The sequence below is a fragment of the Trichoderma reesei genome (assembly GCF_000167675.1).
Source record: "Trichoderma reesei QM6a unplaced genomic scaffold TRIREscaffold_16, whole genome shotgun sequence".
Classification (NCBI taxonomy): Eukaryota; Fungi; Ascomycota; class Sordariomycetes; order Hypocreales; family Hypocreaceae; genus Trichoderma; species Trichoderma reesei.
The window spans coordinates 333,777-351,645 of record NW_006711163.1 but is presented as its reverse complement, the minus strand read 5'-3'; the positions used below and the strand labels follow the sequence as shown (position 1 = coordinate 351,645).

At 54.2% G+C, this 17,869-nt stretch overlaps 4 protein-coding genes across 4 annotated transcripts; 2 read left to right on the top strand and 2 right to left on the bottom strand.

Moving 5' to 3' along the window:
- Positions 1-15: 15 nt before the first annotated feature.
- On the bottom strand, positions 16-1,383 carry TRIREDRAFT_79946 (uncharacterized protein; the record flags this gene model as incomplete). Its single annotated transcript, XM_006967166.1, has 1 exon — positions 16-1,383. Exon 1 carries the CDS (start codon positions 1,231-1,233, stop codon positions 16-18), a length of 1,218 nt encoding a protein of 405 aa, XP_006967228.1. The 5' UTR covers positions 1,234-1,383.
- Positions 1,384-2,059: 676 nt separating this feature from the next.
- Positions 2,060-4,818, top strand: TRIREDRAFT_109526 (uncharacterized protein; the record flags this gene model as incomplete). Its single annotated transcript, XM_006967250.1, has 4 exons — positions 2,060-2,531; positions 2,585-2,901; positions 2,955-3,900; positions 3,962-4,818. 4 exons carry the CDS (start codon positions 2,060-2,062, stop codon positions 4,816-4,818), a joined length of 2,592 nt encoding a protein of 863 aa, XP_006967312.1.
- A 1,448-nt stretch (positions 4,819-6,266) lies between these two features.
- On the bottom strand, positions 6,267-7,088 carry TRIREDRAFT_4851 (uncharacterized protein; the record flags this gene model as incomplete). The annotated part of the gene is made up of 1 exon (XM_006967084.1): positions 6,267-7,088. The coding sequence occupies one exon, from the start codon at positions 7,086-7,088 to the stop codon at positions 6,267-6,269; it is 822 nt and encodes a 273-aa protein (XP_006967146.1).
- A 3,058-nt stretch (positions 7,089-10,146) lies between these two features.
- On the top strand, positions 10,147-16,457 carry TRIREDRAFT_122889 (uncharacterized protein; the record flags this gene model as incomplete). Its single annotated transcript, XM_006967249.1, has 3 exons — positions 10,147-10,407; positions 10,478-10,565; positions 10,615-16,457. The coding sequence occupies 3 exons, from the start codon at positions 10,147-10,149 to the stop codon at positions 16,455-16,457; spliced, it is 6,192 nt and encodes a 2,063-aa protein (XP_006967311.1).
- Between the last annotated feature and the right edge of the window lie 1,412 nt (positions 16,458-17,869).

Below are 17,869 nucleotides of genomic sequence, written 5' to 3'. Positions count from 1 at the left end.
TCTACAAAACAGTATTTACCGAACAGTTGCGTTCTTCAGAGACTTGACAGTGCAAACACCACCGCTCTCAGTCACCAGCCTGCCCACACCCGTCTTGCCCAGCTGCTCAACAGCGCTCGCGTCAAAGGCAGCCTCAAGGTTTTCCGTCGTGGTGAAGCCCGGCTGGAACGTCTCCCAGATCTTCTTCTTGGGGTTCAAGACGCCCTCAGGCTCGCCCTTCCAGCCCTCGAAGAAGACACGCTCGCCGGCCTTGGCACCCTCGGGGGGCGTCACCAGCTCGACGGGGCCCTTGTGGTCGTCGACCTCGCCCTCCTTGACCTTGGGCGAGGCGGCGAGGACCATGGCGCAGGACTTGATGCCGCGCATCTTGACGGGCTTGAGGTTGCACACGACGACGACCTTGCGACCCTGCATCTCCTCGAGAGGGACAAGGCCGTTGAGGCCAGAGCACACGGTGCGGCAGATCTGGCCCTCGTACTCGGTGGTGTCCTCGCCGGGGGCGTCGCCCATGGCAATGGTCGAGACGTAGAGCGAGTCGGCGTCGGGGTGGTTGACGGCCTTGAGGATGTGGCCGACGCGCAGGTCGATCAGGCAAGGGGACAGAGGGGCGGCGGGCGCGGGGGCCTTTTGCGGCTTGGGAGCCTTCTCCTTCTTCTCCTTCTTGGGCTTGTCGCCTCCGGCAGCGGCGGCGGCAGTGCCCTTGGCTTGGTCAACGACCTCCTTTGCCTTTTCCTTGACCTCCTTGGCCTTTTCCTTAGTGCGGTCGACGAGAGTGGCGTCGTTGTTGTTGTTGCCTCCGGCGGCGGCAGCGGCAGCGGCAGCCTTCTCCTTCTTGAGGCGCTCCTTTTCGGCCTTTGCGTCAACGGGGGGCTTGACGTACAGGACCTCCTCCTGGTCGACCTTGACCTTTTGCTCGTCCTTCAGATCGAGCCCAAAGACGGGCGCGTTCTGGACAAAGTCGACATGGCGGACGATGTGCGGCAGACCCTTTTCGCCAGTGCGCTCCTCGGGCGTCCACTTGGCGACGATGGGCGCGAGGGCCTCGTAGATGGCGACGTCGGCCTTGCTGGGCTTGCTGCCGAGGAGCGTCGTCCGGCTGGAGAGGTGGCCGTTGAGCGTCTCGAGGATCTCGGACTTGTTGTCGGCGGACTTGAGGCGCTCCGAGGTGGTGAGCCACTGCTGGATCTCGGCCTCTTCGGTAGGCGTGTACTTCTGGGAGCTGAGGGCTGCCATTCTTCTGACGGTGAGGAAGGTTACCGGGGAGGAGATGAAGCGGAGTGGGCGAGAAATTCTGCTCGAAAGTGAGCGGGGGATGAGGCGATGCAGAAACAGCTTTGCTGGTTTGGGGGGGATAGAAGCCGAGTTGATTGGCTTCTTCTCTGGCTTTTTACAGTATGTATGTATGTATGGTGTTTTGGGTGTGAGTCTTGAGATGGACAATTTTTGATAGCGGGGTCGGTCAATCGTGGTGGGATGGAGGGGCAAGAGGATGAAGTGTGGCACAGTGTGGCGCTGGCAGGCTTCTTGTGGCGCTTTCCAGCCACGCTCGATCGATCTCCGGGAAGCGGGAATCGTGGCTTGACGCGATGGAAGGAGAGAAAAGCCACTTTACGCGCAAACGCCAGAAATTGGTAGTGCAATGGCACGTGATCGCGTTGCCATTTCGCGTTTCGCTACGTCACGCCGCATCTCAGCTCTCTTCACGATTCCCTTGTCTCGACTCTGCGAATCTGGTGAATGCAGCGTGGATTGCGCTGCAATTGGCCTTTTGGACAGCTGGCACGCTTCACTTTTGGTTCATCTCGCCCATGGTTCCTGCATTAGCGCACGGGCATCTCGTTTCCCGACTTTTTCTTACGCGCCGAATTCTTGTGTAACCCTCACCACCCGCTGTCGTGAATCTTTGGCTGGCCGGCTGCATCGGCGAGGACTGGCCTCCGTTTACTGTACTCTGAATTCCGTTTGCACTTGATTTCTACCCCATCCAAGGTTCTTGATCAGTTACGCTTTCGCTTGAATCGTCATGGCGAACACCTCGGCCTCGGAGATTGACTCAATCATGTCGACTTCACGGACGCCGACTACGGCGCCCTCTTCTCCGCCAGTAGATCCGTTTGACGACCAGGAAGACGTCGGCCTCGTTGACGAAGACATCATCAAGGAAGAAGCAAGGGCGCGCTCTGCAAACAATGCCCTCGAAGAAAAGCGCCGTGCTTCCCTGCTCAAGCAGCGACGGAAGAAGAAGGCTGAGACGAAAGCCGAGCGAGAGGCTAAGGCCCGAGAGTTGGATGAGCTGCTGCAGAAAAGTGCAGCCTTTAGCGACATCTTAACCAAGAAGACACAGGTTCTTGGTCGAGTGGGGAGCAGCATCGATGGCCAGAAGCTGGGAGAGCATAACCTGCAGATGGCCACGCAGCCCAAGTGTATGGTTGGCGGCACGATGAGAGAGTATCAACTAGAAGGCTTGACCTGGATGTACGAGATCTGCTCGCAGGGCATGAGCGGCATCTTGGCCGATGAGATGGGTCTTGGTTGGTGATGCATCTCATCTCATGTTCTATCGACATGCTGACCCATGTTTCAGGTAAAACGATTCAGACCATCGCCCTCATAGCACTACTTCGGGAACAAGAGCAATACCTTGGACCTCATCTCATTGTTGCTCCCCTGAGTACACTTTCGAACTGGATTGACGAATTCCACAAATGGGTGCCTTCAATACCTATCGAGATGTACCACGGCAACAAGGCCCAACGAGAGGAGATTTTTCGCAAGAAAATCATGAACCACCTGAAATCTGGCCGGCCTACTGAAAAGTTTCCCGTTGTTTGCACGTCTTACGAGATGGTCTTGAATGACCACCATAACCTGTCGCGCATCAAGTGGGAGTTCATCATCATCGTGAGTATCATCAAATCCGTTTGCAGAACTAACTGCTAATCTCTTTGGCATAGGATGAGGGTCATCGCATGAAGAACGCTGATGCAAAGTTGTTTCAACAGCTGCGCCAGTTCTCATCCGCCACTCGTTTGCTCATCACAGGGACGCCGCTTCAGAACAACTTGAAAGAGCTCTGGTCTCTTCTTCACTTCCTGCTGCCGAATATCTTCACTGACTGGGAGGCTTTCGAGTCATGGTTTGATTTCTCGGAATTGGGCGATGAACAAGGGACTCAGCAGTTCATCGAGGACCAGATGAAGCAGGATCTGGTCAAGAAGATCCACCTCATACTTCAACCACTGTTGCTCCGGCGTATCAAGCAAGATGTCGCTGCATATCTCCCGAAAAAGCGAGAATATGTTCTCTTCGCTCCCATGACGAAAGAGCAAACAGACCTGTACAACGTCATCTCCAACAAGAACAGTGATACCAGATCATACCTCGAAGACAAGGCTGTCGAAATGATTCGATCGAAAACGACGTCTAGGGCCACCACTCGATCCTCTTCACGTGCAAGGTCAATTACCAAGAAAGATAAGGAGGAAAAGCCGGTGTCACTGCCTCTCCGGCAGAGTGCTAGAGGCAAGGATAGGTCAGCATCTCCGGCAAACGCTTTCAGCCTGATGATGGGCAAGCGGGGACCAGGACGGCCTCCTAAGAATGCCAAGTCCGAGTCATCGCCCACCCTTCAGACGCCGAAGCGGAAGAGCCCGCCAACATCCGTTGCGTCGGGCTCCAAGAGCTCAAAGTCTAGTCGGCAGTCAACTCCGTTGAGTACTCGAGGTCGTCGCCATGCCGGTCGTTCATATAAAGAAGCCGATTCTGACGAGGAGAAAATGTCTGATGATGAGTTTGAAGAAAAGCTGGCCAGGGAAATGGCCACTGAAGACAGTGACGACAAGCCTTCTGAGCCAATGTCTGCTGAAGACATGGAAATGGCACAGACCCTTGACATGGCTAGTATGTTTTCCATCGTAGTTTCAAGCACATCCATACCGCGCGGATGCTAACAAGTTTACAGAGAAGCAGATCTCGCGCAAGAAGCTGGGCAACCCTCTAGCTCAGCTTCGACTAGTTTGCAACAGTCCTCACAATTTCTACAACCCGTGGGCTGTAGCGACCGACATCCCAGTGGATGAAAGCATTGTCACAGCATCTGGCAAAATGCTTCTCCTCGATCGTCTGTTGAAGCACCTCTTCAAGAGCGACCACAAAGTGCTCATCTTCTCTCAATTTACTACGCAGCTTGATATTTTGGAAGATTATTGCAGAGAACTACGTGGCTGGAAAGTATGTCGCATCGATGGCAGCATCGCTCAGGCCGACAGGAGGGAGAGCATAAAGCTCTTCAACAGTGATCCAGAGTACAAAATATTCCTCTTGTCCACTCGCGCCGGTGGTCAAGGCATCAATCTGGCTTCTGCGGATACCGTTATTCTCTTCGACAGCGACTTCAACCCTCAGCAGGATTTGCAAGCTCAAGACCGCGCGCATCGTATTGGTCAAGAGCGTCCAGTGCTGGTGTATCGCCTTGCTACCAAGGGAACTGTGGAAGAGTCCCTCCTGCTCTCTGCGGATGCAAAGCGGCGACTGGAAAAGCTGGTGATTCGCAAGGGAGGCTTCAAGACGATGGGTCAGAAATTGAACGAAAAGGAAGAAGATCTGGATCCGGAAACACTGCGAGCGCTGTTGCTCAAGGATGGTCAAGTATACGAAGTGTCGGGAGGCGATGATATTCTGAGCAATCAGGATCTGGACACGATATGTGATAGGAGTGAAGAAGCGTTTGAAAAGGCGGCTAGAGGTGATGGAGACGCGGATGCATTCAGAGTGGTAGAGACGGGTTCAGATTCGATCAAGATGGCGGGAAAGGCTTGACGCATTTGCTGAAACGAATACATGGCTGGAATGGATTACAACGGCTATTGATGGGATACTCATGACAACGAAAGTGGTGATAGTCATTCAGTTGATGTCAATCTGGGTGTAAATCTAGAAGAGATGCAACTGCGCTGTTACTCCCCAGGTAGCAAGCTCACTAGCTAGATATGCTACCTTTGAAGTTATAGTCGATCGGCTCATGATACCATAATCGACTGGTCGATATCTCTTTCATTTGTTCATTTGGGGACAAGCGTTCAGTACTGTCATTCTGTCCATCCAACGTGTGTAGATTCAGCGCCAACAACTACAAGAGTCTCACGAGACGAACATTATCGAACATGGTGACGACACTTATCATTCTGTACCTATGTCCTGTATGTAATAGAGCCTTATTGTCAGGAAACTTGTGACATTCGGACCCGAATAAAGTCAACGTTATCTACCTAGGTACAATTATACACGAAGACAAGCTACCTTTATTGGCTAGGGTAATCTGATCTACAAGACCTTCAAGGCCAATACTGGACGTGCAAGCATTGACATCTGTTACTGTTCTGTTTTGAGCAATTTCATGACAAGTTCAGACCGCCTGAGGAATCTGCCGCTTCCGATAGGTTGGCACATTCTTCTTGTTGATCCCTGTATCATGGCAGCCGCATTACTTCGCCACCGCGCTAGAGTTCACCATGCAGCCGGTGAAATGATCCAAGGATCTTTTTTCACAGCATTCTTAAGCCTCCCTTGACGTATACTCACAGAAGCCGAATCCAGTTACTCTGGCATGCGCAGTGATTAATCAACCAGTCAGGTCTTGCCACGATGCTGATCTTTCAGCTGCCCGTTTTTCTTTGCTTTCACAGCAAAATTAACCCCCCTCAAGTCTTTGAGAGGGAGCAGCAGCCTGATTTCTTGGGCAGACATGACGGCCAGCAGTTCAGCTAGGCCATTGATGCAATATCCCCAAGTGTACAGTGACAGTTTGCGGTATGAGTAGCATAGAGTAGGAACAGAAACATATCTAGGTACTATTTTGGCATGAATTCCTACTAGAACGACATGAGATACCTAGGCAGTCGTTCCTGAAGAAGTACATACAGCGATACCTCAAGAGCCGAGCAATACAGAAGGAAATGCTATTAGAGCATGATGATGTCCGTTCCTTCAATCCTCCTTCATACTGTAGATGATAGTGATATCTACGCACTGCCAAGCCACCCGAGGTGTGAACAGCCATACGGTTCAGGGAAGGACGCCTTTGTGCAACAGAATCGAGAACTCCCCCGAATCATCGTGACAGAAAGATTAAAGAAATTTCTCATTTCTTCAAAGTACGTTTGGCTCTTCGAGGTCCAAGGAAACCTGGGCATCAACATGTGCTAAACTCCTTGCAAACATAGACTATGGTATAATAGAGCAACCCCAAGAGCTCGGCTCTCCAACGACTATTTCTTCGCAGCCGCAAGAACATACTCCTCATTCTGCTTATTATACTCCCTCACAAAATCCGTCACATTCGCCGGCGTATCAACCTTATTGTACTCGGTAGGAATAGGGTCGCCAATCCTCGAAAAGACCGGCAAAACGCCCGTCCAGACTTTCCCCTGGGCATCCGCGTCTTCCAAATCATGCCTATCATCATGCACGCCGCCATCGCGAAACTTTGCGCTGCCGGAGGAGATGCTCACTCTGAGGATGCTGGTGCTCTGCATCTCGGCGGGCGTCGGGGGCTGGCGGGAGGTGCGCCAGCGGTCGGGGACGACGCCGTTGGTGATGAGCTCCATGGCGTAGAGCTTCTCCGCGTCGTCGGTGACGAGCGTGGCGTGGCCGAAGAGGGTGGCGGAGCGGTAGTTGTAGGAGTGGTTGAAGGGGGATGTGGCGAGGATGAGGGCGTCGACGTGGGAGGCGGAGATGCAGACGGGGAGGCCTTGCTCTTGCTCTTGCTCCTTATCCTGAGGAGAAGAAGAGGAGGAGGATGATGAGGAGCGGGCGAGGTTCATCATGCGGGAGGAGACGTAGCCGTGGAGGTAGAGATCGAGAGGGTCGCCGAGGTCCGCGCTGGGACGGTCAAAGGAGCCCATGTGGCCGATCATGGGCAGGATGGTCGGGAAGGGGGAGTCATTGTCCGGGGTGTTGAAGGCGACGTTGAGCAGGGGAGAGGAGTTGATGAGGGAGTGGATTGCTTCGAGGGCGTAGCTTGCGCGGTCGGATTTGCGGCGGACGGTGTTTGTTTTCGTTTTGGGGTACTCGAGGGTGTGACGGCCCATTTTGGCGGTGTTGGAGGAGTTGATGAAGATGGGGATCAAGTCGGAGTAAGGTAAGTTGTGATGAGGGAAGTTGAATGAAGCTGGGCTTGAAGTGGATGAAGTGTTGTTGAGAGCTGTATAAGTCGAGTTGGGGAGCTTGCTTGAAGATGGGCTGTCTGTCTAATGGATGGGCAAATCAAGGATCATCGACGGGTCTTTATAAGTCTGAATGAAGAGTGCACTGGCTCTTGACGAGAGAGTCGACATGTGACTCTTTGTTGATGAACCGGAAACTTGACGACATGAATCCTATGGCCCGGCAGCGGCAACGAGGGGACCGGGCCGGCGGCCGGGACATCCACGCCCTTGAGATTACTATTGGAAGAGGGCAATTGGCCGGCGTTGCGCGGCTAGCGGAGGTGTCTCAAGCTGTTTGTACCTTATGTGTGTATGTCTCATGCACCTCCATGTGTGACATGTGGGCGGAATTGCCTTTCTGGAGGAAGTGCAGAGATGGAGTGTGGGGGAAGTGGCTGAAGACTAGCAGGATCACGACTTACACGATATGCTTCTCAGCCTGCCCGGGGATATATAGAAGTATACGTTACATGGACGTGGATGCGATTCCTTGGTGTACGTGGCTAGTAATCTGAACCTCATTTGTAATGTCTTTCATTGCTGGTATGCAACTGATTTCGTGGGACGGAAGAGGAGGTTGCAACGTCAGTGTTGGAGCCGGCTTGGGGCGGGTAAAAGAACGAGCGATGGCTTCCATTGGTAGGTAGGTAGTCAGGTAGCTTGGGGTTCTGCTGTTAGTAATAGTTGGAGTGAGTTGGGGAAGCGTTCGACTACGGCTAATGGTGGTTAGATGAGGGCTAATCCGATGTCTACTTTGAGTTGCTTTGGGGTTGTTGGGCTTTGATGCGGAGGAAAACTTGATTGAGTCATGTTGGAGTCCATATCCAGAATTGGACCTATATCTGGAGGAAGGGTGCAGACCTGGATTGTGGTGTGACAAGCTCACCTACATTAATTCATAAGGAAAGTATTTGATCAGATGAATGAAATAACAGACAGTTTTAGTGCTTTCGGACCTCTTTTTGAGTGTCATCGTAGAACTGACTTGATTAGATGAGATTGGTGTTGAGCATACCTTCATGTTATCTTACATGAGTCTGCGGCATGCTGGATTACTAGGGATTAATAAGTGGCCCACCACCAATCGTATACCACCAGCCACAATTATTCCCTGGCTACGTAAAGAAAGCGTCGAACAGAAGCAAGGCATGACAGAGACAAAGTCAACGATCAATGCCAATGCTGTAGCGAGATTGAACAAGAGACGAGGCAGGCTGATTGACTGCTGCTTGTGGCGGTGCAAACGGGGTTCCTGGCCTGTGGCTCAGCACAACTACCTACATGTAGACAAATTCAACGCCCTTCAGACGAACCGGTGCCTGCCAAGGCGGTCAGGGTCAGGGTTCATACAGGGGGCTTGACTCCTCCCCCCTGTCGCCAGAGACTTGCCCTCTTCCAACATCTGCCAGAATTCGAATCACGGTCAAGGCACATACGAGTACTGCTACTACAGAGTCCAGGCGTCTCTCTCTCGACACTGCAATTCGGCCCCGGGCGACGCACTGCTCTGCTCTGCTTGTCTTGCATGTTATTACTAGGTATTCGTCTTCACTGCAACACCCTTGCAATCAATCGTCCAAGCCTCGCGCGGCCTCGGTGCAGATCCCCGTGCATGGCGATGTGAGATTGGATCTCGAGCTGCCGCTCCACCAGCGCTGCGACCAGGGTGTCTTGCTTCGGTACAGTACAATGATTAGCTGTTGGAAGCGCGTGATCGATGACCGAGAGAGAGCCCTCAGTCGAAACACCAGCGACGGCAGCATCCAAACGAGATACGAGCCTCATAGCACAATAACAGACGGCCGCAAATTCTTCATCCGCTGACTCGCCCCGTCTCTCGCCTCGCAGCGCCGCCATGCGTGAAGCACCCCCGGTCGTTTCGTTTGCCCGTGCTAGAACAGGAGGCTTCGTGTGTAGCATCTTTTGCACACCATGCCCGTCTCCCGACATTGGAGGTTTCAAGTGAAACGACACCACCCCGGAGACTCCTCTTGCTAGCCCAATCCAGCCTCTGCCTCCTCCCAAAGGCCGTCTGGATCGAACGCTGCCGTGTGTCAAGTCCAAGGACTGTGTTTCTTGGCAGCTTGAGTTGTCGAGAGGCGGACTGACAAGAGAAAAATTGAAGCCTACTGTACTGAGGTCGCTTGTCTGCCCCCCCTTCCCTGCCGCCATGGGTGTCGCCCCGGAAGTTGACGATAGTCTATTGTGTGGCACCCATTCCTGAGCCTTCTCTTCTCTTCTCTTCTCTTTTTCCCTCTCTTTCGCAACTCACACTTTCTCTACTGCCTTGGAGATTGACCGCGTCTCGTGGGAGTTGTGAGGAGTTGTCGGTCTTTTCTTTCATAATGCTTCAGTTCGATTCTTGGTGCTGATACCTTTTTCTTCTCTTCTTGCTGTGATTTGGTCTTCCACCCGTCCTCTCGTTATTCTTTCTATCACGACATCTGTCTCGCCCATTGACTGGGTGTTTCGTTTTTTCATTCTGTTCAATCTCTAATAATCCAACTTACCATCTGGTGTCGCTGCCATGGCAGGCTCCAGCAGCGCCCCGGCTCTGGCCGCGACCATCGTTTTGTTCGTGATACCCGACCTCGACCTCGATTTGCGAGACATCCGGAAGAGATCGCCGTGTGCTGACTTGTAGGATCTGCAACTGTCCAGTGGTCTCGTTGTTCTGGCCGCTTCCACGGCCATTCTTCTTTTCTTTGTCAAAGCGAGTCGATCGCCTCTCCTGCGAAACGAGTTGAGGCTGGCCCTCTCCTTTTTCCTCGCGTCCTCGGCAATCTGGGCATTCATCGAGCTCGGCGCTTCGCTTGTTCACCAGCCGACCTCGACATGTCAGACGCTCATTCTGTTCGCCACTGTTTTCGACCAGGTCGCTCGAGTCTCGGTGGAGCAGTTCTTCCTCTGGGCGTTCAATGGCGGAATCAAGTCCTCGACCATGTCGCTGGCTCTGCAGGGCGCCCTTCTTGTGCGATTCGTCCTGGGTGCAATCTTCGTCGCGGTTCAACGACCCCAGTTCGACCCGGTGTGCGTCGCCAGCAACATGCTTCTCCCTGTCGGCGTCATCGTCATGACGGCTGACATGGGCATGTTTGGTGTCCTCGCGACCAAGGCTCTCCTGGCGAGGAGGGACCATTCTGGCCCGGCGCAGTCCAAGACGTTAATCTTTTTCACTGCTGCGTTTGGCATCTGGACAGGAGTCAGTACCTTTGCTGCCAAGGAGACAAGGAGAAGAAACAGAGCAAGCATAAAGGCTAACCTGCCCCTAGTTGAGCATTCCTCTTTTCTTGGGACTTGAGTCCACTGGCTACATCTTCCGAACAATCTTGCCTGCCATAGGCTTGCTGATTCTAATAGGTATGTCATAACGATGTGAGCCCCAGATGTCTCTGCTGATCAACGATAGGAATTGTGGCTCTCTCTACGACGGGGTTGGTTTCGCTGCCTACGACGTCTCTTCTGCACTTCCACAAGGGGGAATCGTCCGAGTCGGCAAACGTCGAGACGGAGACACGCAACCTTTCCGACCCTCTCCATTCACAAGGCATGACGTCGACCGCGCCTCCCGCTCTGCCTCTCATCAGACAGCCATCCTCCGGCAGGGGTATTGGAGGAGTTCCCATCGAGGGCGAACTGTTCCCCCCCATGCGAACCCAGCAGGCCTCTTTCAAGCCGCACTCTAAGAAGCAAATGACGGAGAAGGCCTACAATGGAGGAAAGATTATCATCTCGAAACCGGTCATGGCGGACTCCAGCGAAACAGACGCCTTCGACCACATCCAGACCATGGACCTGGCTGCCGCCGCAGCGAAAGAGCGAGAGCGCCGCGAGAAGTTTCTTCCCCTGATGAGCTTCGACGCGATGCTCAATGAGCCTCTGTTCCCAAAGTCAAGGGATCTCACGGCCAACTGGCAGACCTCCAACGGCAAATCTTGGTATGCCGACGAGGGAAGCAGCCCGGCAGCGCAAGAGCGTTCCTTCGCGACCACCTCAGCTGTGCAGCTCTCGCCCGGCATGGACGAGACACGCCGACGTTCCCCTCGACACCCCATTCAAGCTAGCGCTCCCTCTCCAGTGGAGGACCAGACTCGAACACCAAGGGCAGTATCGCCAAGATCAACAAAGGCGCTGCTTTCGAAAGCCCACATCCAGGAGCCAAAGTCGGCCGCAGCACCTCCGCCGCCAATCAAAGTGCTCCCAGCTGTTCCAGCAGTCCCCTCTTCCATCGACCAGTTCATGGTGGATCCTCGAATCGCATCCCTCCCTCGAAGCAAATCCGTCAAGAATGATATTCGGCCATCCCGACGTCGACCCCAGTCGCCTGTCGAGGCGGAAGAAGTCAAGGACACCAAGACGCCCCTCCAGCGAAGGGCGACCGTAGGGCTGCCGTTCAATCCAAGAGCCCGAGCGACCAGGATGTTCACCGGACAGCGGGGGACTGGCAAGGACCAGCCGATCATGTTCTTCAATCACGAGGAAAGCAGTCACCCTGTGTATGCCGCGCCCGAACCCGACGACAACAGCGATGCCCTGTCCCGGAAATCTGTCATCCATCGACCGAGGCCTATTCCTCGCAAGTCCACTGCTACTTTGGCCGAGTCCATCTCCTCCGAGACGGACTCCATGGCGTCCACGGCCGAGCTCCTGGGGACGGTCAGCAGCCCCATTGACGACATTTTCACCATTGTGTCGACACCCAAACTTCCCATGGTATCCCCTGTGACGGTCAAGACTCTCTCGCAGAGTACACTGGGCACGGTGGCGATCTCGCCTGGATCGTCCGCTTTACACAAGACCGTCAGAAGAACATCCTACGTTCCTGATCTGCCGGCTCTCCCCACGGAGTTCAAGGCTCAACAGTCAAAGATTGCGCATAATGTTGCTCCTGAGGTGACCGCTACAAGCATTTGGACGGTCGCTCCGAATGAGCACGCTCCCTTCTCTATGGCCAACAATGATGAGCCGCACTCGGCTCACAATAACCGGCGGTTTTCTGTCAACACTCAATCATCGTATGAGGGAACTATCGGCCGCAATTCGGTCGTATTTGCTTCAGATGACAAGACGACCGCATCAATGGCCCATCCCCTCACCGAGCGCCGCTCCAGGCACGAGAGCGCTGACTCTGAACTCTCTATGATGCTTAGAGCAGCACCACTACCGCCTGTCGCCGGCGAGGGAGGTGTCCCCGAAGTCCCCGCTGTGCCCGTCATGTTCAAGGATGGACGGACAACGCCATTATCGGAGGAGGAAGAGGATGCTCAAGAGGCGGCTAAAGAGTTGGCATCATGGCACCGACGCATTGGCGAAGAGCTTCCTGGGTTCTCCACCCAGCTGAACGATAGGAGACATCGGAAGCTCCCGGTGCCGAAGCCTCTGGCCCTTGGCAACTCGGCCAACGTTACTGTGGTGGTCCAAGCTGAGCCGTCACCCGAGGAGCCTGAGCAGGAGGCCCTCGACAGAATCCACGAGCAGCTGAAGAAGTTGGAGGACAAGGAGACGCGCGCAACCATTAGCGAGAAGCAGCGATTGGATCTCTTGGCAAACTTGGAGTCTGAAATGGGCGCTCAAGAGTCCCAGTGGCAGATGCTCAAGGTTGACCTTGCCGCAACCCCGTCGACTGTCATCTCCACGCCAGGCGGCGTCCCCTCTGTGCGCAGCAGCGTCGATATCAACAGCGCGCTTTCCAAGGCCAGACTCAGTGCAGGTGCCGGAGACTTGCTCACTGCTCTCCAGGATGAAGCCAACCGCCGCCTTTCGACTGCTTCAGAGCAAACGCCGAGGGATGAGGTCAACCGCCGATCGGCAAGAATGAGCATGATCTCCGTGAGCGCCCGAACACTCTCGCAGATTGGCAGCCCGACTCCACCAGACACTGATGAGTCGGGTGCGGAGGAAAGCGACAATGATAGCTTGTTGGAAGGCCCCGGGTCGGCCAAGGAGGCACTCGAGTCGTCGGTGCTGAATACGGCCACTGGCTTTCTGGCTCTGGACGAGATTCTGAGCAACTCAGTCGAAAGTCAGAACCAGCCAGACTCTCCAGCCGAGTGGGAAGAAGTCTCCCTGCCCACCCCCAAGGCCACGGGCCCCTTTGTACCTACGCAAGCAGAAGAGGAGCCCGAGGCTGCGATTGCCGATCCTTCTGAGCCCGAAAGTATTCGATTCAGCCTCGCAGACCTGGAGCAGTCCGTGCCCGCACCACCGCCTCCGCGACCGCGATCAGTCACTCGACGGCCTCCTCGCATGAGCAAGCGCATCAGCGCTCTCCCGGACATTGTCGAAAACCCCGAACCCCTCGCCGGCCGGACGGGATCTCTCGGTATCTTTCAGTTTGCCTGGGGTGAGAAGTCAGACTCCGCCACGATGCCTGTCCGCATGGTTGGTCTTGGCGGCACCATGTCCAGCGGCCGCGGCTGGCTGTCGAACCTTCCGCCTTTGCCTTCTCTTCCATCACAGGCGCTGCCCTCGCACAGCTTTTTTGAAGACGACGAAACCGATAACGGCCTTGACAACTACGAGGACGAGGACTACGACGATGGCTTTGACGATTCCACTCTTTGGGAAATTGCCGACTTGCTGGAGGCCGATCTGGAGGGCTCTCGCGACGATCTCTTCGTGGTTGACAACGAGGACGTAGAGGTTCCCGAAGTTTCCCCTGCCTCCCCAGCCCCTTTGAAGGAGGTTGTGGAGGAACAGGTACAGCTGCCAGTCCCAGCTCTCTGGACGGCCGTGAAGGCTTCTGAGTCGACAAGATCGTGGGGTCTGCCCCAGCCTACTGGGCGAGACCTGGAAGTGTTTTTCGCCGAAGCTTCTAGGCCGACTGCGCGTGCCGTTCCCCGGATGAAGGAGGAGGCACCTGCGTTGACAAGCAACTCCCTGTGGCAGGCGTCCATTGGTGCTTCTGTCGCTAGCAGGATGTGGTGTGAGCATAAGGCTCCTTGCGCAGAGGAGATCAAGACTGCCACAGTTCCTTCAACAGCGGTCTTCACGGCTCTGTGGTCTCCCGTCTCTGCCCCCCGCAGCACTCTAGGATTGTCGCAGCCTGATGTCCAGACATGGAACACTTACATCGCCCTGCCGACCCGCTCTATCCAACGCAAGGTTAATGTACAGATGAGCGAAGAGATTAAGAGCACTTCGCTGTGGCAACCCTCAACGGCCGTCGTCTCTCCGTCAACAGCCCTCTGGGCACCCAAGACGCTGGTTGTTGAGCCATCTTCTCAATGGATCTCCGCCCCTTGTGAAGAGGTCAACAGTCTGCTGTGGTCCTCGACTCCTGCAAAGGCTGTTTCTTTCGGCTTGCCACAGCCCGAGACCCATATCTGGGCTGCTTACCTTGTCTCAGAAGGTCGTAGCCACCGTGGTGCCTATGTTCCCACGACTGTCTCCATTACAAGCTCGTCTCTTTGGGCGCCTACGAGCAAGACTGAGTCGGAGGGCATGTGGATGCCCAAGTCAAAGCCTTCAGCTGCTCTGTCTGCTAAGCCAAAGCCCCAACCACTCCCTGTTTCTACTCAGGTGACGAAGGATCTGCTGTGGTCTTCTACTCCCATGAAGAAGTTCTCTTTCGGTCTGCCACAGCCTGAGGCCAGCGTCTGGACTGCCTACCTTGTTCCAGAAGATCGTAGCCACCGAAGTGCCTATGTCCCTACGATCGTTTCCATTACAAGCACGTCTCTATGGGCGCCTCCTGTTGAGACTCGGTCAGAGGGCATGTGGATGCCAAAGTCAAAGCCTTCAGCTGTTCTGTTCGCTGATGAAACTTCTCAATCTGTCCCCCAGTCTTCTCCCAAGGTCGTCAAGGACCTGCTGTGGTCCTCGTCACCCATGAAGCCAGTCTCTTTCGGCTTGCCGCAGCCCGAGGCCAGTGTCTGGACTACTTATCTTGTTTCTGAGGGTCGCAGCCACCGGGGTGCCTACAACCCTACGGTTGTTTCCATTACAAGCTCGTCTCTGTGGGTGCCTACGATCAAGACTGAGTCCGAGGGCCTGTGGATGGCCAGGTCGAAGCCTTCAGCCACACAGAATAAGCCACAGCCGAATGTCAAGGGAACCACGGGCTTGCTGTGGGCTTTGCCAGTCACCAGGAAGGCTTCCCCCTTTGGCCTGCCTCAGCCTGAAGCGAATGTCTGGGCTACCTATCTCGTCCCAGAGGGCCGCACCCACCGTGGTGCCTATGTCCCTGTGGTTGCGACTATCACTAGCACATCTTTGTGGTCGCCTACTAGTGAAACCCAGTCAGACGGCATGTGGATGCCCAAGTCAAAACCTTCGGCTGTTCAGAAGCTGCCAGAGGTTCAGGAGAAATCTCTACCAACTGTCAAGGACACCGCAGGCTTTCTGTGGACTTTTCCCGTTATTACCAAGGTTTCCGTCGGCCTGCCTCAGCCAGACGCCCAGACATGGGAATCATACATCCCTCGCATGACCAGCACTCCTCTGCGTAGGGCCATGATCTCGCAACCTGCTTCTCTGGAAAGTCAGGCTCTATGGTCTCTGCCGCCCAAGCGAGAGGCAGCCTCTGGCTTTCTTTGGTGCTCAACCAAGCCGCAACTGAAGAAGCCTCAGCCAGTTGTCAAGAGACTTGCAGGCTCGCTTTGGACTCTCCCAATCATTGCCAAGACTTCCGTTGGCCTGCCTCAACCAGACTCCGAGGCCTGGGAATCGTACATTCCTCGCGTGGCCAGCACTTCTCTGCGCAAGGTCCTAATCTCAGAGCCCGCCCCCATCGAAAGTCAGGCACTGTGGACTCTCGCACCGAAGAAGGCGGCCACTTCTGGCCTTCTTTGGTGCTCGACCGAGGTTCAAGCTGAGGAGAAGCGCGCAGTCCCGCAGAAGCCCATTCGCTCCCCCATGGCAGAGGCCGTCGAGATCCTTCTCCAACCCGCTCCCTCACGCGCCGCTCATGTGCGCAGCTCCACGGCCGTCCTGATCACCAAGGAGCAGTGGAACTCTGCCTTCAAGCAGATTTCGGAGCAGGGCAAGCCGGAAACTCAGGCGCCCGCCGCGGAGCCCAAGAACCGCCCGACCCGCTCCAGGTCGGTCAAGAGCCGTGCATTCTTCGACCCCGCCGTCATGGCTCTCATCGCCGAACTTCCCTCCCCGACCAGCTTCACCACTCCTTCTTCGCACCGTCCCAGCGTCGGACGATCCAAGAGCGTCTCCTTCTTGCCCTCCACCCGGAGACCATCTCACTCTGCTTCGTCCAGCTTCCCTGAGGCGGAGGTGCGCCCTTCTGAATTTATTTGAAGAATACTCTCTGTCTTTTGATGAGGCGAGCGAGGTTCTCACAAAGAAGGGCAATGCCAATATCCACCACCCCTCGAGATCTTCACCCCTGACGGACAAATACAATGACGTGCATTATGCACTTCAATTCCGGAGCAGCCACCCTGTCAGTCGCTGACGGGGATGCGATGTGCAGCTTTTCGTTGACATTGCACTACTCTCCACCTAGTTTCAGGGCTGAAATGATACGGACTATGTTTGTAGGTGCATGTCAAGAAAGGACGCAGCGGGGTTGATTTGACATTCTGACGGGGCTGTCCAATCTCGATACGTTGTCATCCATTGAGATGAGGCACAGACAATAGGAGTCGGGTGTTTCCCCTCTACGGATGAGATAGACAGAAACTGATGAAGTGTTAAAGAACAAAAGGGTTAGTACCTTCTTGTGTAGTAATGATTGTTTGGTGCGTAGCGACAATGGAAAGGGGGCCGAAAGAGGAGGCTATCGATACCTTTTGTTTTTCTCTCTCTTTGAGGATGATGTGGTTTTCTTCTCTGATATAAGTTTCTGTGTAATGGATATACATACAGAGTTCTTTATCACATTGTTCGTACTGTGGATGTATGTATATGTTTGAGTTGGCACAATAAAGCATGGTGCGAGTATAATAGAGCAGAAGAAGGGGGAGGATGTTGAGAGTTACCTAGGACAGCAGAAGCAGTGTTATGCGAGAAAATGTTACTATTGAAAATAATATCGATTGTATATCTAGGTATCAGCCATGTCTATGAGTATTCCCTAACCTAACCTAACCTAACCTATCCTTTCCCAGGTCAAACACCGCCTTAACCATCCTAAACTTCACCCCTAGAGCCTTCCTATAGCCCATAAACCTGCCATTCACAAGAGTACTATCTAAATAACGAAGAAGAGAGGAAGAAAAAAAAGGTGTGAAATGAAAGCCGGTTCGAGTCAACAGCGACGGGGGAACTTCAGTTTCATGAATACACAAGAGAAAAGTCGAAAGGGGGAGGAACAGTACAGTCAAGTCATATATGTAGACATTCCACGCAAGTCATGCATGTCACGCACAATACACAACAAAACACCCTGATCAGGAACAAAAAGACACTCCTGCACACTCGTCATGTCATGTCATGTCCATTGTTCAGAGCTCTGTCTCTCCCTTCCGTCTCACACACACACTCTCTCTATCCATGTATCGTTAAAAGCTAAGAAGTTTCTGAAAACGAGAAACAAGGGGCGGATTCAAAGGAGTTCAGAGGGAGGAAAGCCCCAAAACCAGCCAAACCGACCAAACCTCGGCGGAAAAGACAAGAAAAAAAAATTGAGAGGGAAAAATAGCAGAAGGCTGAAAAGTGCAAGAAGGGGGAAATGATTCGGAGAAAAACAAGTTCCAAACACCAGACCT